Source organism: Mirounga angustirostris, unplaced genomic scaffold, assembly GCF_029215605.1.
Source record: "Mirounga angustirostris isolate CCGP_5_RB_7025 unplaced genomic scaffold, mMirAng1.0.hap1 SCAF_1, whole genome shotgun sequence".
Classification (NCBI taxonomy): domain Eukaryota; kingdom Metazoa; phylum Chordata; class Mammalia; order Carnivora; family Phocidae; genus Mirounga; species Mirounga angustirostris.
The window spans coordinates 111,025,441-111,050,062 of NW_026991709.1; the positions used below are offsets into that span (position 1 = coordinate 111,025,441).

Genomic DNA, 24,622 nt, shown 5'->3' on the forward strand with positions numbered 1-24,622 from the left:
CTTCCAGACCTTCTCTGTACATTTTTATAATATACAAGTAGGTACTTAAGAAGTACACTATACAGTATTTATTTGTGTGTGTGTATATATGCGTCTTAAAATCAATGGTATCATATGTATTGCATGTATTAGCCTTTATTTTCCTCCAAACTTTCAAAAAACTTATTGTATCTTCGAGATCTTTCCATGTCAGTATGTGTATGAATCTTATTCTTTTTCATTGATGCCCAGTGTTGTATATTGTTCCATCCTCTTGATGGGTATTTTGTTTTTTCCAATTTTATTCTATTACAAAGGTACAGTTGTACAAGCCACCCTGTGAACACAAGTATGAAAAGTGTGTTTCATTAAAAACTGGAAATGTTGGGTGACAGGGCATGTGAATTTTAAATTTTAATGGATATCATTCGACTGCCTTTAAAGGTAGCTATGCCAATTTATACATTTACTAGCAATGTAGGATTCCTGTTTTTCCAGACCCTTGCAGCCTTGTGATTTACATATATTTTAAGTATTTGCCAATTGGATTTGAGATAGTTTCTTATTTTTTAACGTGCATTTCCTTTATTTTGCTGAGGTTGGGCATCTCTTCATAATCTTGTAAAACTTTTTGCTTACCTGCATTTTCACAGGGAGGTTTCTAAGGGATATGTAACCAAAAAGCATAAGACTTACTGCTCGTCTAGCTGGAATTAATTTTTGTGAGCTAGAGATCTAAATTCTTTTTCCCAAATGGTTATGTCATCCCAATACTATTTATTAATAATCAATTCTTCCCTTACTGATTTGAAATGTTACTTTTATCCTTTACTGAATAATAGTTTCTGGATTCTCAGCTCTATCAGATTTATTTTTGGCATCAGGCACCTGAGTTATTCTTAACTTGGTTCATTGAATGGTAGCTGATTTTGTCAGCCAAGATAATGAGTGTGTTGCTTATGAGACAATAGATAATAATATAACTCATGACACACAAATTCTATTCTAGTTAAGTTTGATTTAAATCAGTTCCATTATCTACAAACTTAGAGTATTAAAAAAATGTGTAAACTTCTTTTAGGGGACAACTCACAGGCTCAATGTAGAGATAGGAAGCTTTTCACCAAGTCCCCTCTTTCTAAAAGTGTTGTTTGATGTAAAAGCTTTTTGGTGATTTAAAGTTGTTTCCTGGCAATGTCAAAGGGTTTCATGTGGCATGGCAGTATTACTGTTGATTTACACGAACCTTCCATTCAACAGATTATATGAGGTCCACAAACTAAGACATATACTTCGAATAAACAATGGCACTTCAGTTTTCTTTTACATTGGATGATAGCTCCTGGAGTGCACAAATCGTGTTCCACTTATCTTTCTATCCCCAAACATCTAGTACAGGGTGCAGCACCTGAATTGAAATAGAATTGAAGTGCATTTCAACAATGTTTCTATAAAATAAAAAATAAAACCCAAACTTCTCAAAAACAAAACCTTGAGGGGATTTACAAAGTTACACGTATTTATTTTTTTCTGTCCATCAGACACCTGATTAAATTATATATTATATATTTTAGTAGAAACACTAGAGTAAGACACTGACCTGATATTATTTCATGCCAAGTGTGGGAAAAAATATTCCCTTGCTGTCCATGACGTCCTCAGGTATGATCTATCTATAGATGCGTTGCTTGCCTGTGAAATGATGATAAGAACTGTGATCTGGAAAACAGTTGGATTGCAGTGGGCAAGAATACTTTACAGTTGTTATATAGAAAGATGAAAAGGTAAAAACTTTTTTTTTGGCGGGGGGAGTAGAAGTGTGGCATTTGCCTTGTTTTAAAATTCAGTTATTTTTATGATCTAAGCACACCTTTTCCTTCCCTCTTTCAAAGGGATAACTTTGGCTTCTGTGGGCAGTGTTAGTCCATAAATTTAGATGCTCTGTTTTATAGCTCAATCCATGACATCAGATCATGGGAAAATTCTCAAAATTGCCTAATCTATCAGTTTCCCTGGTTAGGAAAAGAAAAAATAAAGCTAACTCACTAAGTATGTTGAACAAATTTTATGACCAAGTAGACTGTGTCAGTGCAAAATACCGACTTCATACTTTCCTGTTACCAATCCTGAAAGACTGTCTCACTTTTATTTATGATGATTGTTTTTTTATTTTAAAAAAAGAGGTCTATGACCTTAACTTGCTTTGTATAGTGCCCCACTTAGCAATTTTCACCTGTGAACATAGCATGTTATACCAATTGTAGCCCACTAAGGAAATCATTAAATAGCACTTGGACAGTAATATTCTCCACTGACAAAGGAATACAGACATTCAAAGGACAGATCTTGCTATAGAAATTCTGCGACTTAGTATAGAAATACATGTAACAGGGATGCATCCTAGAATGCTGAAAGGGGGTAAATAGGGAGCAAATATCTGTCACTACACAATAAATCATTAGTATTGCTAGAAAATAGAAACATGAGTTACTAGGTTTGAGGCAGGAGGAGGTGGGAGAAAAGGTTGTTTTGCTTAGGCAGCGGACTTACGGGGAAGAAAGAAGCCTTCCTGAATTGAACTGTGTCAAAGAATGAAGAAAAGTTGAAGCCAGCAAAACCTATTTTGACTTGGGTTTCAGTATCTGCAATGGGGCCAGAACCCGTATTGTTCTTTTTGGGGAGGGATAGCCCTGAAAGACAGGCTTTGGACTCATGCTTCTGGGCCACTCTAATCCTAGTCACCATAAAAGAACTAAATTTGGTTGACCTATAGGGCTGAATTTATAGAGGCATAAATGTGATAGCCAGGGCTCCTCCATTCCCCTTACCCTTTTTTTAAATTCGTGAAATTCCTCTAAACAAAGACTTCCATTTCGTAGAGGTATATGCCTATTGGAAGGAAAAGTTTTGACTAAAACATTTTAAGACTTGGGGTTCTCAGATCTTTCTTTGGAAGCGGAAAAAATAGGCACCTGATGTTGGGAATGGTGTAGAAAGATCCAAGAAAAACTTCCTAATGAGCATTACAAATCTGCCTATTTATCATTTTGTAATTTTGCTTATTCATTTCTGGATTATTCTCTCCTAAATTATTTCTCCACTTCCAGTTTCAGCTCACCAATCTACTGCCCATCATTGATAACTAGAATGATTTATTTTTCTAAAATGCTTATCTGATTACAATCCCACTGCCTAAAATCATTCAATAAATTATTTTTGCTCTAGATGCCAACCTACTAAGGTGGATGAGTCAGCCTGCATGTCCGTCTCCTGGGAAACAATTCTGTGACTATCCAAAGAGCTTTGTTTATGCTGTCCTCTAAGCTTTTGAGCACTTTTTTCTTATCAGGTGTCACCTCTTTGAGGGAACCTTCCTTGACTGTTTTTATTATTGCATTGTACATGTTGGTTTGTGTTTGACCTCAAACTGTGAATCTTTAGAGCTGGGCTTTGTCCTCTTAACAAAATTATTGAAGAGAATTGAGTCATGTCACAAAGTGCCTGCCACTGAGCCTCCTTTTTTTAAAATAAAAAAAAACTCGTGACTTAAAAATTTATTCCCCCCAAATCAACTGATACTTTATTTCTGGTTCTACAGAGATAAATTCCCATGAAGAACAGGTATTTTTGTTACTCTAATTCTAAGGACTTCCCCTCGCTCTTTTTAAAAAGGTCTAGGAGTGACTAGAGTTTGGAACTTGGAGAAACATCCCAATCTCCGACCTGTGACAATTCTTTGTGAATAAAAGCAGTTATGATTACCCATCTCTGGGGACTTGATGGTAAAGCATTGTCTTAATATTTCTACTTAACTCAGAATGTAACAGAATTGGAAATACCCAGTTATTTTCAACATACAGCTAAAGTAACTGCATACTTAGTATCTCATAATCCTTTTTTGGGAGGGGGCATAGCAAGCTGTAAAATCACATCATTAACTACCAAAAATAAATTTTCTTTGGGGAAAGTTAGGTTTGTATTGCAGACACATTGCCATTATCAGAAACAAAATCTTCACTTGTGAAATTTTCACTTGTGATTTTCTGGTTGGCTAAAGTAAACCAACAGAAAACTTATGTGGCACCTTGGTCTATGGGCATTACACTGAGAAAATTATAGATGGCATTCCTGTAAGACTGTGCCCCCAAATTGGCATCTCAATAAATATTTCAATTATGTGGAGAAAGAGACCTTAAATCTCCTGAGGTCAAACTGATATTTACTTACGTTCCTAAACAAACTAATCACTTGGGAGAATGTCTGATATTGTTCCCAAAACAGTGAATCTGATTCTGAAAAACAATAAGCTTTCCCACCTTTAAGTCTGTCCCTGACTTTGGAGTGGGGGCATGCCTCAGGAGAGTAGGTTTGGATGTAAAGGCTTCCTTTCACAGCTGTTTTCAGGAGTAGATACTGGGGAGGGGGATCCACCGGGAAGAGGGAGGGGAGATGGGAGAGCAAAGGACAAGCACTACTGTAATTTTGTATTTTTTGAACACTGCACCATGAGTTATCGTCTTGTATTATTAAACTGAAAAGTTTATTAATATTTAAGGCTCTTGATACATATTGCCAAATTACTTTCTAGAAGTACATAAGAAAGCTTGCCTTTTCTACATTAGGTCCTGCTATTTAAAAGACAAATGACAATTTGTTAAATATTAATTTGCATTTCTTAGGTTACTAGAAGCTGAAACTTGAGAAACTGCCATTTCTTCTGTGAACTACCCATATTTTCTGTCCTGGTGGTTTTTTAAAAATGTAGAAGTAGTAATAATTGCTTTTAATTACCATTTAAAATTAATGTATCAATCATTTCCTTTCTGATTACTTTGTATTTATAAAGTGTTTTTCTATCCCAAGACCCAAAATTTGTATTTTCACAAAAATCTCAACCTTTCCTAATACTAGTTTTTCTTTGCCTGTATAGTATAAAATATCACACTGTTTGCATTTGAGGGGCATACCCGGTGAGCCTTCTGGTTAGCATTCCAACATGGAAGTTTCATTTTCTAACTCATCTGTGGGTGACTCTACTTAAAATCTCACTCCACACCTATAGGACTGCTTCTTCAAGCACATGTCATTAGTTCCTTAGTTACTTCTAATGTTATTCGTTAACATTAAAATTGTTTATATTCAATATACCGGCACAACTGGAATATAAAATATTTGGTGATCCCACATACACTCCCAATTTTATGCATTTAGTTTGTGGCTAAATCTAATGAAGTTTCAATTTTAAATAGATAAAGAACACTTATTTATCCTCTTTTAACAACATGGAGAGCTAACTATTGGTTCTCATTAACTCCTGATCAGCTAGCTGGCTATAGACACAAAGCATGTTAATTTTCTACAGGCACCTTTCTGAATTCAAGTAAAGTTTTGGTAGACAAGGATTTTACTTAAATGTCACTGACATAATATGAATCTTGAGTACAAATATTGCTCACCATTCTTGCATTCTTCAAATTATTTTACTTTGAAAATTTAAGAACTATCATTAAGTCATTAATAACACAGGTTTTCATTTAAGGAATATCTGAACTGTGAAAATACATATCTAATCAAATTAAATTTTGAACACATATAGAGCCAAATATTTCAACAAAACTGCAGTTTAATTTCAGAAAATGTGTTAAAATATATATTTATACATCAATTTCTGACATACACTTAATGTGTTAGTATACACAAAATGATGCTTTCTCTTGAAACTGTATTTATGAAATGTACATTTTAATTTAAATACTCAGTATACACTGCACTTAATCTGCATGTTGCATTTATTAAATACATTAAAATCTGCAATGTAACAAAACGTTTTCTGCATACGAAATTCAAAACACCATTTTAAATGAACAAAAGATGGCTCACTTCATTTTTTTTTTTTTTTTTTTTTTACAACTAGTGTATATAGTACACTAGCTCAGCTCCACCATACTACCTGTTCGTTCTTTTTTATTTGACATTGTTCACAGACTAGTACATATTACAATAAGAGTGCTGGATAAAAACATGAGGTACGAAAGTGGTTCAAAGATTATAGGTCATGCAGATCATGCTAGACAGCAAAGAAAATTGTGACCGAGAAAACACTAAATAAAAATACATAAAGAATGTGCATTATAAAAAAACCTCCATTACACAGCTTTGCTTCTTTGGTTACAAAGTAGGTTGAACAATTTCACAGCTTTTTATTCCCACCCGAAAAAAGAAAGTCATACGAAATGTCAAAAAGCAGAGGAATCGTGGCAATTTCTCTATTAGAAAGTAGAAGCAAATGAACAAAGTTTTCTTCATCAAAATAGCCCAATTATTTATTATATCACAATAACTGGTGACTACCTGTACAGCTGCACTATGTTCTTCATACTTACACTATACAAAATTTACATTCAAGCTGGGTCTTTACTACTGAAAATAAATACCGAAGGTAAATTGCCATTAGTGTTAGAAATATGCCAGGATTCTTTTGTTCAATTATTGCCTAAACGTTTCTATTAAATGCAATCCTGTCTTTCAAATCCTTTACTGATACTTATAATTATTCAAAAAAATTAAGAAAGTTCTGTGACATTGTTCATGTACATTATGAAAATAGCAGCCCTGTAATAAATAAAACACAAATAAATGAAAACTTACGTAGGCCAATGTTACTGATATTGAAAGAAAAGTGGCTCTTTAGATGAACGGTTATTTATAATGTGATAGGAAGGCTCAGGGTAAATCCACGGATCATAGGAAAAACGGGAGAGCCACCAAAGCTCTTAAAAGACCCCACTCATGCGCACCAGGTAAAATGCAGACTTTGCTTGCTTTAATAAACCCCATCTATTATTCTCCTTGTGTACTGATGACATGAAACTGGACATCAACAATGCTGCATGACATCTCAAAGGGAGGAAAAGCTCCTGCAGAATGATTGTCTAATACTGAAAAGGCCAAACACACAACCGAAGCATGGCTACTTGCTTTCGTATAAAGTGGAAAGAATACCAGTGGCACACAAGGATAGATTGCTTTCAGTTTTTTTTCTTAATGAGGCAAGAAAGCTTTATGCTGAGGAGACATTCGGCTGCTGTGGAGGTTGCGTTGGCTGCGGAGGCTGTGCTACCACTGCTTGCTGTTGAGAAGTGCTACCAGGATTGGCCTGTTGGGCTGGGAGTTGGGATAACTGATCATTGTTTGAAAGAGATTTTAACAGTGCATTTTCTCGTTCAAGTAAAGAGTTTCTTTCAACTAATTCTTTTATTTGTTCCTTTAGAACTTCCACTTCTTCTCTTACTGCATACATCAAATGGCTTTTCACCAGATCCTGTGAAAAACAAAATTAGCAATGTCAAAAAGACTGAAAGAGAAAGGTGTTGCTATTTGGTTCTGGCCTACCTGGTGCCTTATTAAATACGAGGCATTTTTATGTTAGTTTTCCTGCTCTTGCTTTTACGGTTTCTACTGTATCTTGACTGGCCCTAAGGGAGGTTAAGGGTGAAAAAAAACCCAGTTTCCACCTAGGCAGCAAGCCCAGGATTTCTTTTCAAAGTTTGGAGTGATTTCCAAAAATATTAGGTTCCTTATATTGTCAATTACAAGCTCAGAATTTAAAAAAAAGTTTAAAATCACACGCTTAGAGGTTAGACCAAGAGAACAAAGGATATTAAACTGATATTAAACTAGTTATAGCATTTCTTGAAGAGAGAAAGTGACCTACAATTTCCAACTCTAAAACCCTAAAGAAAAATAGTTTGTGACTAATGGTCCTTATATAGTTTTAATAAGCCTTAATCAAAATATTTTATATAATACGAACAGAATATCTCTAAGGGAACAAAAAACTGACAGTAATAGCAGAAATCAGAAAAAGATTCAACAAGTTCTATTTATTAGAGTGACTAAAACAGCATTTATAAAAACGAAGGCTTCCAGCTAAAGTTCTCATTTTAATACTCTTTGCCTATAAACTATTTTTGATGCTGAAATATTTGAAGGCACATAATGCATTCTGATTATGTATGCCCCTCAAAATGGCCCTGATTTATCAATGATAATGCATGAAATGTGAGATGTCCAAATGGGGGGAAATATTAACTCCACTGATATTTCCAGACTAAAAATTCTCTATATTCTAGCATCTTCAACTAAATCTGATTATCAAAAAATATACGTTGGTTATCTTGTTTTAAATTAGGTGTTTGTTTTTTTAGAATTGATAAAAACCAAATGCTTCCTACAACCAACAACCTATGAAATGAGAGAACTATAAACTTTTACTTACCATTGCTTGTTCTATTTTGTTGTCAATGGCTACACCACCTCCCCCAGATGCACTGGAAAAAATTAGAGTATTTCATTAAATTATTCTAAAAACGGAACCTTCTTTCTAACTCTTAAAATAAAAACATTTGTTTTACCAAAACCAAAAATAGTAACTTAAAATAGCTTATTAAGTCTATTCTCATAATTTCAGTATACTCAAAGCTCTTATTTTGAAAATGAGGGATCTCAGTAAATAGAAGACTTCCAAAAATCCTTTGTAGTGCCAACATTTCTAATTTCCCTATGACACACATATGCTACTTTAAAAGCAACTCCCAATTCTATTCAGGAGCTCTTAACTCCGTGAACTTTTAAAAAGATACCTTTTGAATGAGCAGTACACTCTCTCCATCTTTTAAACTTCTTCATTTACCAATTACATATTCTAATTGACGTTCATGTGGAAATTCTAGTGGTCACTTATTGCATTAAAATTCAGATGATGACTTTCCTCTATAGGTTTTACTTCTGGTTTAAAAATTTCTAGAACCAGCTTCTAAAGGGCCTTTGGGCAAATGATACTAGTAGGGTTGGTTAACGCCAATCTCAACATTCTGGCAAATCTTCATACTTTCATTGTAGGTTACTAGCTGGCAAAAATCACCTACAAAGGTATGTTGTTTAGACCAGTTTTTCCTGGAAATATTTGGAAGTAGTCTAGCTAGTAAGGATATCCCAAGTTCAACAATCACCTTAGCATTTGTATGATAATAACAGAAGGTTCAATAATTGTCCTCTTAAAAACAGTAAGAATAGTGAATATCTATATCCTTTTCTTGGCATTTTTGTAAATTTTGAAGAACAGTTATTAGATTTTCTTGTAAAGACAAACCTGATAATTTTAATCTATTTTATCAATACAAAAAGAGGTCTTTAAATAATTGATATCAAACTTTGCAAAATACTCTTCATAAAGTATATTCTATCTAAGAAAATTTAGGTGCTAAAAAAAAAAAGAAAAAAGAAAATTTAGGTGCTAATATATTTGAAGGCTATTCTGTTTTAGATGATGTGGGCCCTCAGACTGCTATATATTGAGGAGCAGGAATATCCTGTCTTAGGTGGTGGTGCCTTTTACACTGTAATCTAAGTAGATCTGGTTATAATCCTGGTTCTGCTACTCACTACCTGTGTGACCATCAGCACATCAAGTATTTAATTTCCCTAGACCGGTTTCCTCATGTGTAAAATGAAGGGGTCGGGTCAATGCCTCAGTGGACTTCCTACTTCTAAATCCTTGCATCAATACACAGAAGACACAAACTTGTTTATCTGAGCATTAGTCACATTAATTACAGCATACACCTTTACTTCTTGCTGCTGCTATTGCTAAGATGAAAACAGATTTTATATACCTAATAACTAGAAAGGATATATAGATCATTAATAAATACTTATATATGTTAGGCTTTAAATGCTTGTAGAGCTGTGCAAAACAAAGTATGGCTATATGTAACTATAAACTATAGAACAACTATATAAACCGTAAGGCTTTGGTGTAAAGTTCAGTTCAGACACCACGTGGATATGTTCACCAAATACCGGCTGCAATTTGCAAAAAAGACAGTGCCAGGCATTGAGATTAGTTTGACCATCCTAGATTATACTCTCAATATTTTTTATTTCTATGCCAATAAGGAAAAAGTGAATTAGTTTTAGTCATTTCTTGATGTAAATACATTCAATTCTTTTAAAATATTTTAAATAGAACACCTTAAATGCTAACACCAGTTTTATATATTAACAAGCAACCAAAACAAAAAATAAACCCCTAACCCTTAACAAGGAAATTACTTTTTTTTATGATTAAAATAATATTGGTAAGTTTCCAAACCATTCCCCTTAGGCTAAGGACCAGTAATTAGCATCCTATTCTTTGTTGATATAATAAACTCTAATCCTGACTCAGACCTCTTTTACAGCAATGAAGGAATAGGTTTGCAAAGTATAAATGGATCATACTGAAGATCTGTGTCTCTTAAAAAGTATTAATAACCCAATTTTGTTAAGCATTTTACTTAAACAATTAAATCAGATTCAATTACTATCACTACAGCGATTTCTGGCTATTTTGAAGGCTGTTTTTTATATAACCTATGGCAGTGGTTCTCAAACTTTAGCATGCACCAGTCATCTAGAGGTCTAAAAACAGATGGCTGGGTTTCGCCTCAGTTTCTGATTTAGAAGGTCTGGGGTGGGGCCCAGGAATTTGCATTTCTAACACGTTTCCTGGTGATGCTGATTCTGCCACCTGACAGACCATACTTTGAGAACCAATGGCTTACAAAGATGAAAGCTCTAAGAGAAAGAATAAAAAAACTTAATCCTATTTTAAAAACTTCTTAACCCCGAATACAAAACTTTTTACCCTTCATGACTTTGACCCCTGGCTTCTATGGTCTCCTTTCTTCTCACACTCCATCTGGCCTATTGTGTTATTACATTATTGTGTGTCTTACACATTGACTATTTACAGTCTGTGAAACCTAGATTCTCTCAGGTTTCCATGGCTTTGCAGAACTGCTCCCTCAGCTGCAAATGCTCATGGTTCCAATTCATCTGGCTATCTTTTACTTGTTCCTTAAGATGCTCCAATGCCACGTCTCCTGTAATGCTTTCTGATTTCCTAAGGTAGAACCAGTTATTCCATCTCTCCTGTGGTTCACAAACTTTTCATACTGCATAACCAGAAAAGCAGAATAGCAAATTCCAGCTCCTCCATATACTCACTGTGTGAATTCTGGAAAACTATTCAGCCTTTCTAGACCTCAGGTTTCTCATCTAAAATAAGGGTTATATACCTCAATTCATAAAACTCCTGTGAGGATTAAAGGAGTTTAAATACTACTACATCTGTAACTCTATCAGACTGAGTTCCTTGAGAGAGGTTCCTCATCTCCACCCACTGTGAAGAAGTGAACACAGTGCTTGGTGCATAAGAGCTCAAAAGCGAATTGAAAGAGTCTGAAAGAGTCAATATGACAGCCATTAGATTTGAAACAATTACTGGTTTATATTAGAAGGCCATTAAAATATTTTGAGTTTGAATAAATTCATAGTTCTCAAAGTATGGTTACTGGACCAGCAGTAGCAGCATCACCTGGGAACTTGTTAGAAATGGAAATATTTGGGTCCACCCCAGACCTACTAAATTACATATTCTTGAGGTGGGATCCTGGAAATCTATTTTAATAACTCCTCCAGGTGACTGATAGAAACTGAAGATTGAGAAACTGATTTATAATAAGGATATCAATATGGTAGTCTTAAATAAGCAAATAAGAGGGTATTCTATTTCAGGATCCTTGAACATGGTTTAAGAATATTATTTCAAAGAGGGTAAGAAGTTGTCTTCTATTGTGTTCAAAGTCAACACAGTGGTTTGGGCTTCACACTCTTAAAAATGAGAACGATCAACCGAAGCAGAATGAAAAATTTTCCTTTATTTGCTTCCTTGACCTAATGTTAAAGTTTTATGCCTTGTTTTCTTTTTTATTATTGTATTCACCACCCTATAACTTGATGGTTAACTTAAGTTCCTAAGACTTTGTAACTATTCTGGTAAACTGTAAGTGCTATATAAAGGCAAGGGATAATTTGTAAAAAGAAACATTGTTTGATATAGGTCAATCTTTTAGCATAAAAACATACCATGATTAGTATTTACTAGATTAATTAAGAATTGTGGTTATGGAGGAAATGGACAGAAATATAGAACTGTAGGGGAAAAAGACAACAAGCATATAGCTACAGTATTTTTATAAGAATTTTTATATGAATTTTTTTTTTACTAGAATTACAGCCTCCCAAAGAAGGAAATGAGCTTGAATTTAGTGTTTTTTCTTTTTTAAAGATTTTATTTATTTATTTGACAGAGAGAGCAACAGAGCAGAAGCAGGAGGGAAGTAGGAGAGGGAGAAGTAGGCTCCGCGCCGAGCAGGGAGCCCGATACAGGGCTTGGTCCCAGCACCCTGAGATCATGACCTGAGCTGAAGGCAGACGCTTAACCATCTGAGCCACGGAGGTGCCCCTAGTGTTTTTTCTTATTATTTTATTTATTTTTTTTAAGTAATCTCTACACCCATTGTAGGGCTCGAACTCACAACCCTGAAATCAAGAGTCACACACCCACTGACTGAGCCAGCCAGGCATCCCTGAATTTAGTGTCTAAATAAAGTCAGATCGCATAAATCTTTTGCCTTTTACAATCACATTCACAGGAAAAATAAAACCCAATGTATCAAGGTACAGTAAAATAGCTTGGCTTTCAATGCTGTTCATTTTAAAATTCATACCAGGTGGCTCCCCACACCATAGTTTTTCTTCCCAGACCTCCTTCCTCTTATCTCAATAGATCACTTGGCAACCTCACTGAGAAGAGGCCAGACATGAACCTCTGGCTTCACAAATTCCCTACATTTTCATCTTTCTTAAAAGGCTGTTTCATTCATGCTCTCAGCTCAACGACTTTGTACAAAACATCTCCAGTCTCTCCTCTCTAAAAATTAAAATCCATGAAGGTGAGGTTAGGCTAACTTGATCTCACTTAAAAAAAACAAAAAAACAAAAAAACACCTCTTTATGAGAAATCAACTTAAAATTTTATCTTCATTAATGTGGACAGAGACACCATGGCTACTTGTTTAAAATAAAAATAGAGCAAATTTCTTCTCTTACATTTTTACTACTTTGTCTTTCTTCTGTTCTCCCCTCAACACAAATGCTAATTAACAAAGCAAGGAGGTAGAGGAAAAGAACACTTAAATGATTGCCCACTTTTGCAGGTACACATTACTTAGCAAGTCCTTACTGCAAGCTTGAGAAACAATCTCATCTTACAGTTGAGGAAACTGAAGCCAAGTAACTGACTCAACGCACAATGCTAGAGACAGAACTGAAACCTAGACTTAATGTCAAAACACATGCTTTTTCTACCTTAACAGTAAAACTGTGTGGAAGCAATAAGCAACTATCTATAACAACCTAAGAGAAATGCAGACTTATGTATGTTATGAAGAGTGCTTTAACTATGTACCAAATGTCATTTGTGAAACCATAAGCATGGATCCAAAATTAAATTATGTGCACAATATGTCATTTATCTTATCTAGCACATTCTTAGAAGAGGTTCAACTCTGAGAACAAGGGAGGTAACTTCTTGGAAAAGGCTCTGTGATCTTCAGACAGCCAGTATAGTATAGTTTACCTATTTGCTAAGAACTAAAATGTTCTTTTTTTTTTAAAGATTTTATTTATTTATTTGAGAGAGAGAATGAGATGGAGCATGAGAGGGGGGAGGGTCAGAGGGAGAGGCAGACTCCCCGCTGAGCAGGGAGCCCGATGCGGGACTCGATCCCGGGACTCCAGGATCATGACCTGAGCCGAAGGCAGTCGCTTAACCAACTGAGCCACCCAGGCGCCCCAAGAACTAAAATGTTCTTTTGGTCTGTTAATAAGCTGAAGATATTTTAAAATTATATGTATCTATATGCAGAGTATTTAAAAAATTACCTTCTTTTTGCTAAAAGACCCTTCTAACTTTCTGTGTTGAGTCACAATCACAATTAAAAATCCACTACAGGAATTCCCCAAATTATAAAATCAAATCTTTTATAATAACTTTGATTGAGCTGGCAAATATGATATACTTATGTTCAAGCCCCCTTACCCAAACAAGGTAAAAATGATTCTTCATAAACTCACAAGTGGAAGCTACAATCTTTCCAAAAGAAGAAGCTACAATCTTTCTTAGAGGCCAGTCTTCAGGAATCACATACTGTTTCTAGTAAATAATGTACAACCTTCATTCCCCCCCTCCCCTGCCAATAAACTCTAAAATAACATAATTATTACTAAAATGGATTAATCCTAACTTAGGTAACATTTGGCCTCTTTTCTTTTTTATTTTTTTTAAAGATTTACTTACTCACTTTAAATAGAGCTGGGCGGGGGAGAGATATCAAGCAGACTCCATGCCTGGGGCAGAGCCCAACATGGGGCTTGATCCCACAACCCTGGAATCATGACCTGAGCCAAAATCAAGAGCTGGATACTCAACCAACTGAGCCACCCAGGCGCCCCTACATTTGGCCTTTTTTCTAAGAAATACATATTTTGTTTTTTAGAAAGAAATTATTAAGTTGCTAATAGCAAAAAAAATAAATCTAATGAATGTACAGCTCAGCAAGCCTATAAAAGTTAAACAGAAAAAAATACATCACTCTTCTGTAAGAGGAATTTAAAAAATATTTACAGCTTAACATTTAAGTGCAAATAACAGCCCTCCTTCTAAAAAAGAGCCAAAATAGATACAATTCAGGTAAACTTACTTCTATGGCCAAATGCAAACTTCTGTGTTTAGCAATAAAACTATCAAAGTTAACAGTAAATTAAGCTAAGAACTAAAAATTTTATGTATTCTAATTACTGACCATAAGTTCTCTAGGTAAAAACAAAAAATCTGTTTAATTTCATGATTAAATTCATAAAAAGGCCCATGAAGATTTTTATTAATAACACAAAATAAGTGATTTTTGTGAATGATAAAAGCTATTATTCATGATAAATAAGCAGGTAAAATTGGCTACTCACATAACTAAATGTTATTATTTTCTCAAATAACCAGTCTCACAATGGTGCAAAAAACAAAACAAAACAAAACAAACTTTTAACCAAGGAACAATTAAAAACCCAGTTAAATATTTACACAAAGATTGATATTTGCTTTTAGCATCTACAGAAACCAATTATATCCTTAGCATATTTTACATTCATCTAATTAATTTAAGGTAAAAATCCTGGCCAGAAATGAATAGTTAAAGAGTAAAAAAGGATACATGCTATGGATTATACCAATGTCAATTTCCTGGCTTTAGACCTTTCGCTACAGCCATGTAAGATGTTACCATTGCAGGAAGGGGGCAGGGGACAGGACACACACAACTGGGTGAAGGGGTACATGAGGCCTCCCTATACTTTTTTCTTTACAACTTCTTATGAATCAATAATTATTTCAAAATAAAAGTTAAACAAGATACATGCACGTGGTAAAAAATAAATACAAAGAGTATACATAAAAAGGTATACAATTAATACAAAGTCCCTCTCCTACCTCAGACCCCTTTTGTCCAGATCAACCATATCATCTGTATTAATGGCCTTTTAAAAAGTCCACTTAGGAAGAATGTCTGTAATACTTTGGAGAAACTTAACTAGATGCCTCAAAATATAGAAAAATAAAGAACTCCTTCAATAATTTCACTAAAATACAAAGTACTTCTAGAAATCTATTAAGACTAGAACTCCAATTAGAAAAATGGGTAGATTTCACATGGATAATCCACAAGACATGAAAAAAACCCAGGCTCTCATTCATAATAAAAATACAGATTAAAACTATAATACCATTTCCCTAAACAGACTGTCAAACATACTAAAATTTAATACGCTGTTAGTGAGGCTGTGGGAAATGGGCTTTCTCATACGGTGCGGATTTAAGTTGTACACTGGTATAACCGTTACACAGAGCAATTTGGTTATATCACAGTTTTACACATACATACATTCTCACTCACTCTTATTTATTTACTATTTGAGTCGGCAATCCTACATGTGGGAATTTATCCTATATTTTCTACATACATGGGATAGAATATATTTACAATGCTACTCATTATAGCACTGTTTAAAACAGCAAGATTTCTAATAATCAACATGGAACTGATTAAATAAATCATGGTATAGCCATTTATTCAATTGAATACTACCCATCTATAAAAGACGACCCTACAAAGATGCTTTTCTGTGTACTGAGATGGGAACAATGTACCCTGGAGATCTTTAAAAGTGAAGGTGCAGATGTCTGTACATTACCACTGTATGAGGGTGATATAGATACAGTATTTGCTTGCATATGCACAAAGAAACTGGAAGAATACACACATACAAACTAAGAAAGTGGTTATCTGTCTGGGAAGGCAGGCAGATGGGGGACAGAGATGGAATACTTTCATTGCACTTTGGAGAATACTGAGAAACAAAACAAAAAACAAAAAAACCAACCACATTCCAAAATGAAAATGACTCACGGAAGAGTTATTACCCTGTACAGTGTGAACTTAAGACATGAACAAATAGCAGACAGGAAACAGAGAAGAAAAAAAGGAGGGAAGAGGAGCCAACAACTTCATTTTCCTCAGGAACTACTTCATTCTAGAAGATCAGTACTTTGTTTAACATTCAAAACAACAATATAAGTGATATTTGTGATTTGTAAAATTTATTTCTTCGGCTTAGGGTGAATGATAATCACTTAAAAAGTATCATATAAATAATGTTTATAACTCTTAATATACCTATTTCTGTTCAAAATGATTCTGGTAAGAAAAAATAAAAGTCTGTGATAAACATCTTTGATATACTAATATTAACTTTACCTTCTTTTTCTAGATCACTTTACGTTTAGATATCTTTACATTTCCAAGTGAGGGTATCTTGAGGGAGTTATTTTAGTATTAGGCAGTAAAATTCTGATCGTTTTTTCCTCATAGAGTCACTGTAAGGAAACAATTTAAAAACTAGCCAAACTAAAATTCTTTCTATCAAAACACTCAAGATGGAAGATGTAAAAATTCAGTCTTGAAAAACTGGAGAATAATACAAAAGTGAAATATGCACAGCAATTTTACCATTACAATCCAAATATTCCAAATAAACTAAAAAAGTTTAGTATTCTTATTTCAAGTTAAATACTTAAATGTAAAAAAAATCGTATCTACTTAAAGGCAGATGAGCTTATGCACTAGCTAGTTATTTTTTATTAGACTAACATTAGGCAAGGTTTGACAGGATGAAAAAGTTATTTTCTTCCTTTGAGTCAGGACTGAAATAAGAAAGGGTATGAGAAAGGGGTAGGAGGAGAGCGGCATTTTCCTGAATGTTGGAGTGCTTACATTTAGAGCAGGCTCTCTTGAAAGAGCCTGCATTGTACTACTTACCCAGCAGCAATAGGTAATTTGATGATAGGATAATTCATTACTGATTGAAATGAAGGATGTATATCAAGGGGCTTAAGCCCAAATTACAATTTGACACTACAGTCCTTATTACTTTAATTTACTTCCTGGAGACTGGGAAAACAGTATATGATTGACAATTATCTAGACTGAGATGTATACTAGCACCTAAGAGTAAAAAGGGGGAGACAGCTTAGAAAGGATTTCAAATGTTGCCAACTGATGTCTAGCTCAGAATACCTTACAAAAATAATGTAACTATACTGAAAGGGAATAAAGTGGATGTAATCCTATATATTCATTCTAGATATTCTAAAACCATTCTTTTGGTCTGCTGGAATCGAAGCTGATGGTTAACCAACTGCTGAAAACATTAGAATTAACAAATTAAGTATACCTTAATCTAGCAAAAGGTTTATGTTTTCAACCATCTTTCATAGAAAGGTGAAAAATTTAAATAGAAAAAGAGAGAAGAACTCAATAAAAATTCTTAATATGAACGAAGACATTAAAAACACAGAAGAGTTCAAATTACCTCAGCTATGTTAAGGATAAAGATTAACAAAGGCCTTCCAGGGAAGGGACTATGTTTAACAGTCATTTTGTAGTAAAGATCAATTCTCCTTTAAAAGGTTAATAACAGCATTCCTTCCTTTTGATTATGAAGAAATAATAGCACTTTCATCACCTAAGGAAATTTTCATGGTGTAAGTGTATGAAAATGAACAAAACTAGAGAAAGAACATGATAGAAAAGAATGTCAAGGGAAATCAAAACAAAAACTTAACACTCTTAAGATATGCATTTCATTTCAGAGACCAACAACAAGCATTGAATTAACTTCACCCAGCGGTGGGCCTATTATAAAAACAACCTTTTTATATAGCTAAACCCACCTAACATGTCTCTCTCTCTCTCTTTTTTTTAATCCACCTAACATTTCTAAAAGTAATTCAGAATTCTTTAGCAATGACATAAAAATGGGTCAAAGGAAAAAAAAATCAGAACTAGCTTACTAATTTATTTCTAATGCCAACATTACATTATTCCCTCCCATTCCAAATGCCTGCTCAACTTTTAAACTGGATATCCTAAACTCCTTGAGACTGTGTAGTTTATTCTCACTCTCTTTGCTCATACTGTTTCTCATTCTCTAAATATTTCTGTGGAAATTCTACCATTCTTTCATAGGTTTCAACTCAATTATTTTCTGTAAAGGCTAGTTTTCCGACCCTTCCAGAAGTAGTATAGTAAGTCATGCCCCACACTACCCTTATAGCTCTAACCACGTTATCTATCATAGGCTGTGTTTTAATAGCTGCATCCTACCAGACAAAACTCTATGTGCTATACAAAATCTATCAAGGGGCCAGCAGCCACCTACTAAAGGATGCTGTAAAAGCCTGGATTCACAAATTGTATAGTTGGAATTTGAGTCCTAAATATATCACTTAATATATTTGCCTCTGGGGCTTCTTTCTCCAGCTATAACGTAAGCTAGCCATACTACATCACCTCCAAAGCCATTTCCCAAGCCTAATGGCAAAACTGACTTTTCCCAAAGCAGTCCTTGGTATCTTATGGACATGGGTAATGCTAGCATTTTAACTAAACTCAAAACAAATTAATTGGAGAAATAGTTCTTAATCTCATTCCTCATTTTCAGTCAAACTAAACTTGCCCTATCTTCTTGCTGCCTAATATCTAATTGATACATCTAGGTAATCCAAATTTGCCTCTAATTTCCTACATAGCCAAATCTCAGTAACATTTATCTTTCTATGACACTAATAAAAAAAATGGTAATTTCTCATCTGTCTCCTCTGCACAATGCCCAACACTCAATGAACACTGGCTGGAAGAGTACGAAGTTAGATGATGTCCATCAGTGGGAAGATCACTAGATACGGAAATAGCAGATACATGTTGCAGCTTGGCCTCACCTCAGATTTGCTGTTTCCTGAGGCAAATTACTGTCACTGGGCTTTTTCCTTCATCATTTAGTTTCAAAGGCTTCTATGGAACTTAGTGTAAGCCTTGAATGTGGGCTTTTTTGGGGCATGTACGTGTGGTGGGGATGGGGATTGGTGAGAAGGAAAGAGAACACTCGATACGGGTCTTAAAAAAAAAACAAAAAGAATTACCTAAGCAACCAAGGAGTGGGGAGATTATCAGGACATTGCAAAATGCTTGGTCACAGGCATTAAAGCAAGGAAAAATGAAATTGTTTTTACAATTGAAGCGGAGAATCTATGAGAGATGGGGGTGGGGGGTGACAAAAGAAAAGGGACTCACCTATAACAAAGAAAATATCAAGGATGGCTGGAGTTTTTTTTAGCTTGGAGTAATTAGGAGTGGGGAGATGGTTATGTGTCACAGGAAGGCCGCTAGATTTTAGGGGGCAGGGAACGAGTGGAAGAGGAACCTAAGTAAAGGTGAGAAAATGAGAAATTTAAGTTTCACTTGGGACTGTTGAATTCTGAGACATCTGGGATATAGATTCTAGTGGAGAAATATAGAAAGAAGGTTGCTGGAAATAGGTATTTAGAACTCGAGTAATCTCTGGCCTAGAAGTCTAGATTTGAGAGCTGCTGGAATGTGGTCGGTAAAACAAAACTGTGAGAGATGAGCTTGCTTAAGTAGGAAGAAGACAAATGAACACTAACTACTGAAGAGTTAACAAAAGATGGGGGCTCAGGAAGAAACTACCCTTCTTGGGAAAGCTAATTATTTCTTTCATGGAATGGCCTCACATTTGCTTCTTCTATCTCCAGCATTATGTATACTATTTTTTTCAACTTAACAGTTCTTGAAAAAATCCTTTCAATCCCATTTCCACAATGAGGCCTAACCAAATGAATGAATATGACACAATCCCCTTGAATACCAAATGCCAAATACCAGTGCAGAGCAGAGACAATTTTATTCATCTAAAGGTTATCTTTTCACTTATGCCCAATTCCTAAAGGTACAGAGATGTTATTCATAATAGCTTTATTTAAAAAAACATACGTAGTTGTATGGACAAAGTAAAATTGTATCAGGCTAGCCCTTAGGATTATCTGACCAAGACCCAGCTTCTGTTTCTAGGTGATTAACTAGTCTTTGTTACCTTATGTCTCCTCCAATCTGTCCCCAAAATCCAGGGGTAGTAAGGAAGTAAATATAAAGAAGGTTACCAAGGAACTGTTTCAAAAGAGGGATAAACCCAGAAGAATAAAAGTATCACAAGGTTTTTAAAGAGACAGTTGCTTCATTCTGGCTTAGACTAAAGGAACAGTCAAAATGAAGAGAATATCTTATCAGGGAAAAACTCTGTTCTATTCTACTTTTAATAAGTCAGTACATGTTTTGCAATTGGGGTTCTTCGAAAATTTGGATTGGCTTGGGTTTGAGCAAAAAATTGCTCATCTTCAACAAATATAAAGTATTGTTCTATTTTGGCATATAAAATATATACCCAGATGAGTTAAAGTTGTCTAGGTTATCAAGTTTACTACCACTTGCTTAAATCTCTTTTGCTCTCTACTTCATTCTGGGGCAAGACATCTTACCTCTTAAGAGTTGCTTAAGCAAAAGACTAAATTCTAAAAGAATAATAAAGTGGTTTCCCAGGCTTCAGGGGCGCCTCGGTGACTTAGTCGGTTAAGTGTCTGACTCTTGATTTTGGCTCAGGGCATGATCTCAGGGTCCTGAGATTGAGCCTGGAGCCCATGCTGGGCGTGGAACCTGCTTTTCTCTCTCTCCCTCCTCCCCTTCCTTCTAGCTCAAGCTATCTGGAAAATAAAGAAATAAATACATAAAAAGAGCACAGGCTTCAGAATTAGACAAGCTTGTTTTAAATCCCAACTCCACTACTTACTAGTGGGATGATCATAGCAAGCTAACATACTAAAACCAGAGTCCTTGTCTGTAAAATGGGACCATAGTTGTACCTACCCTAAAGGACTGCTGTGATGATTATGAGATTTTTTACAGTCGTAAACACTAAAAATAATAATCAGTTCTTTTTATTGTTTGGATCAATTTGGACTGACACTGTGTAAGGCTTGCTATCCCAGTGTTTCTTAGATTGCAAATGAAGCAGTGAGGTACAAATAAAAATCAATTATGATTAGTATTAAGAAACAGTCTTTGTATTTACATCTTACTCAAAGAATGAAATAATCCTAGTTATGCCTTAAATTTACTTGATTCCTTTGTACTCAATTAGTCAAATGTTAAGGCAGTCACAAAATATATGCTAATAAAAATTGTTTGACTTGAGATTTAAACTTACATCAATATTTATTAAGCACAGTATTCCTGTGGATTGAACATTAATGACTGTAAAAAAGTCTTAATGTACTGAGGGAAATTTTTCCAAAGGCCACTGACATGTTACTGAATTTATTTCAACATAAAAATTTCAAAAAAAGTGTTTAACATCTCCCATGCCTTCCTTTAGTGTTATATGAAATTTCAACAATTAAATATTACTAAAAACAAATCAAGAGTGGGACAAGTACTGCTTTGCTTCTACACTACGTATTATTCTAGTTGAAAATTACTGCTTTAGAATTACTTAACTCAAAAGGAGATTCTGGTATAGATAATGCAAAAAATTATAAAGTAGAACTACTATAAAATCTAAAGGGTTATAAAAGATTTTTTCACTCAAGCAGAACTATACTCAAATAGGTATATTTTCAGTTGTAAAGTTTTTAACAGCTAACAACTTTTTCTCATATCATTGTAGATCCAAGTCCTTGAATTCTTCTAGGTAATAACAATACTGTAACATAGATTTGGTAAATGACAGAACTTTACAATCATTTGTAGAGCTCAATTTGTATAAAATTATCTATGATGAATTCCAGACTTACAACATGACCTGAAATTTGTTAATCACCTTAGATTCCGGAGCTAAGACTGTCATCTGAAATGGAATGCTTCACCTACACTCTTTGCTCTCTTCCTTTCTTGATTCTTCCATAAATAATTGTTTTTGTTGTGTCTATTTAATGTTCTTCACCCTTGAGTTGAACCGCAAAGGGAGGAACTGTGTCCATCCAGAGGGTCTACTAATCATAACACTTTGCACAGAACTGATATTAAACATTTAATTGAAGAAAAAGATAGAATAAAATATTATTTAATGTTATCTAATTATATTTTGTAAATTAGCATAAGCTTATGTTATGTTATGTGGGGCTAATCATGCCAGGAGAAAGAAATTAAGAAATTAACCAGCTTTTTAAATATTAGAAACTAATGAAAAGAGTATCCCTTGAACATAGTAAAAATGGGCAGGCCTCCTGAGAAATTTTTTTTCTCCTTGACAAAGATAGCTTAAACAAAAAGCCAATAAATCTTTTCTTGTGATACTCTTGCATCTGGTTTCTACTCACTGAAGAAGAAAGTGTAGTAGTTTCTATATAACTGGCAACTGAAGTAAGTCAGTAGAAAAACAAAGTTTGAGGAACAGAATAGCTAGAGTTCCATGGACTTTCAGGTTACTTCTGACAAAATTATGCCAGTGAAACTTAGCAGTTTCATATACAGATCATGGGAATGATGAAACTCATAGAAGACCTTGTAGAAAATGAAATGGACTTTAAAAACTCTTATCTTTTGGATAGAAACCTTGACAAAGATCTTTTTACATTAGAATCTTGGATTTAGGGAAAATAATTTTGTGAACCTAGTAGAAAGGCTTAATTGTATAATCATACATCATAAATACCTATCTGTGGGTTCTCTCAATTGCCCGGTATCATTCTCTGTAGACAATTAGAATCGAATCTAAAGAGAAGAAGTGAAAAAAAACCAAAAGCTATCCTGAAGGTGGAAAGAAGAGGCCAAAGGCTTAGTAGTTTAGTCAGGTACACTTCTATTGCCATGCCTTTAAGCATGTCTCATAGACAAGTGAAGTTCTAAGTGAACTAGATCTAGGAATCTGAAGAAATTCAGATGTATAGTACTTTACTCTTTTTACACATTGCTGGATCAGAGCAGTATACAGGAGTCCTGTGAAATCCTTGCATCATCACTAGAATCAATAATTATGAAGTGGAAAAACATCCTTGTGATCTCTAAGATACTAAGCAATATCTCCTTATCCATTTTTGAAAAAGAACTTTAGAACTACATTTATATTAACACTAATGACTTTTGGCCACAAACTGGAACCCATATTCTTGATTATGGCAGCTATGAAAACACTGAACTAGAGAATGTTCTTAGTTCAATGTTGACAGAATATTTTTACATGAACCTAATCTCTTTACTAAATGCTTTCAGTGATGGTAATCATCTGATTTTCTGCTCCACATTTTAGATTCTCTGTGTACATCAAGAATTTATAAAAGGTTTAACAGGAAATGTAAAAAGAAAGAAGACCAGGATGCTAAGATAAACATCACTGGAGGTGTTCATAGGATAGACAACTGAGAAGGTATGTCATCGATGTAGACAAAATGAGACAAATGGTTGGAATAACGACCACTAAATTCCCTTCCAACTCAGATGTATAATTCTAGACTCAGAAGATAAACTCACAGGTGGTATCAAATAAAAAGGCTTTGGCTCTGGAGTCATACCCAGGTTTGAATCCCAATTCTATCACTTTTATAATATAACTTCACACAAATTACTTATCCTCTCCAAAGGATAATAATAGGACCAGACAAGAGTATTCAGTGAGATAATGCATTAGTGTCTGGCACATATTAAACATTTAATATATAAACTATATAATCTGTATTAGGAAGGTATAGTGGTCAAAATCTAAATATCATGAAATACACAGGGAACATTAACTTAGGAGTGACATGATGTGGTTTCTATATTTGATTCTTGCCTCTAACTGTATATGTTAATTTCCAACATTCTTTCCAGTTACTAAATCTTATGATGCCACATTCTGGGGGATTTTACTGTATTTAAACATTTATCAGATGCTGATTATGTGGACACATCACTGAATAAACCATACACTAGAATTTATGAATATACAGTTGAGTTAGAGGTGTGATAAATGCTAAGACAAGGAAAGATTTTAGAGGGTGTTTTGGGGAAATATCATCAAGATCAAGGGTCAGGAAAGAATGTTTAGTAAAGGAAGAGCCACAGGTGGGTGGAGAATCTAAAAGGACAGAAGCCTACACACAAATGTTCTAAGTAAAAGGAACAGCACCTACAGTTAGCCATGTTAGACAACTCAAATAATGAAGACCAGTTAGAAGGTTTTTGCATTTCCACGTAAGAAAGGACTGTGCCCTGAATGGGGATGAAAGAGATGGATAGGCTTAAGAAAAAAACTCACGGAA

The 24,622-nt window shown here is 34.5% G+C and overlaps 1 protein-coding gene and 1 long non-coding RNA gene across 6 annotated transcripts in view; one reads left to right on the forward strand and one right to left on the reverse strand.

Annotated features, from left to right (window-relative positions):
* Positions 1-24,041, forward strand: part of LOC123863723 (uncharacterized) — a 54,648-nt gene extending 30,607 nt beyond the window's left edge. The window contains exon 4 of the long non-coding RNA XR_008505054.1: positions 23,632-24,041. This is a non-coding gene — a long non-coding RNA (uncharacterized LOC123863723). The remainder of the gene's footprint in view (positions 1-23,631) is intronic.
* Positions 737-24,622, reverse strand: part of TSC22D2 (TSC22 domain family member 2) — a 54,541-nt gene continuing 30,655 nt past the window's right edge. For 4 of the 5 annotated variants that reach the window (XR_010410096.1, XR_010410100.1, XR_006795629.3 and 1 more), the window contains 2 exons: positions 8,258-8,309; positions 2,665-7,300 (listed from right to left, as the gene is read on the reverse strand). Coding sequence is in view for 2 of the 5 variants with exons in the window: in XM_045903559.3 (XP_045759515.1) it covers positions 7,040-7,300; positions 8,258-8,309 (313 nt within the window). In the remaining 3 variants the exon portion in view is untranslated. Of the gene's footprint in view, positions 7,301-8,257; positions 8,310-24,622 lie in introns of all 5 variants that reach the window. The other variant, XM_045903562.3, reaches the window with a different exon arrangement.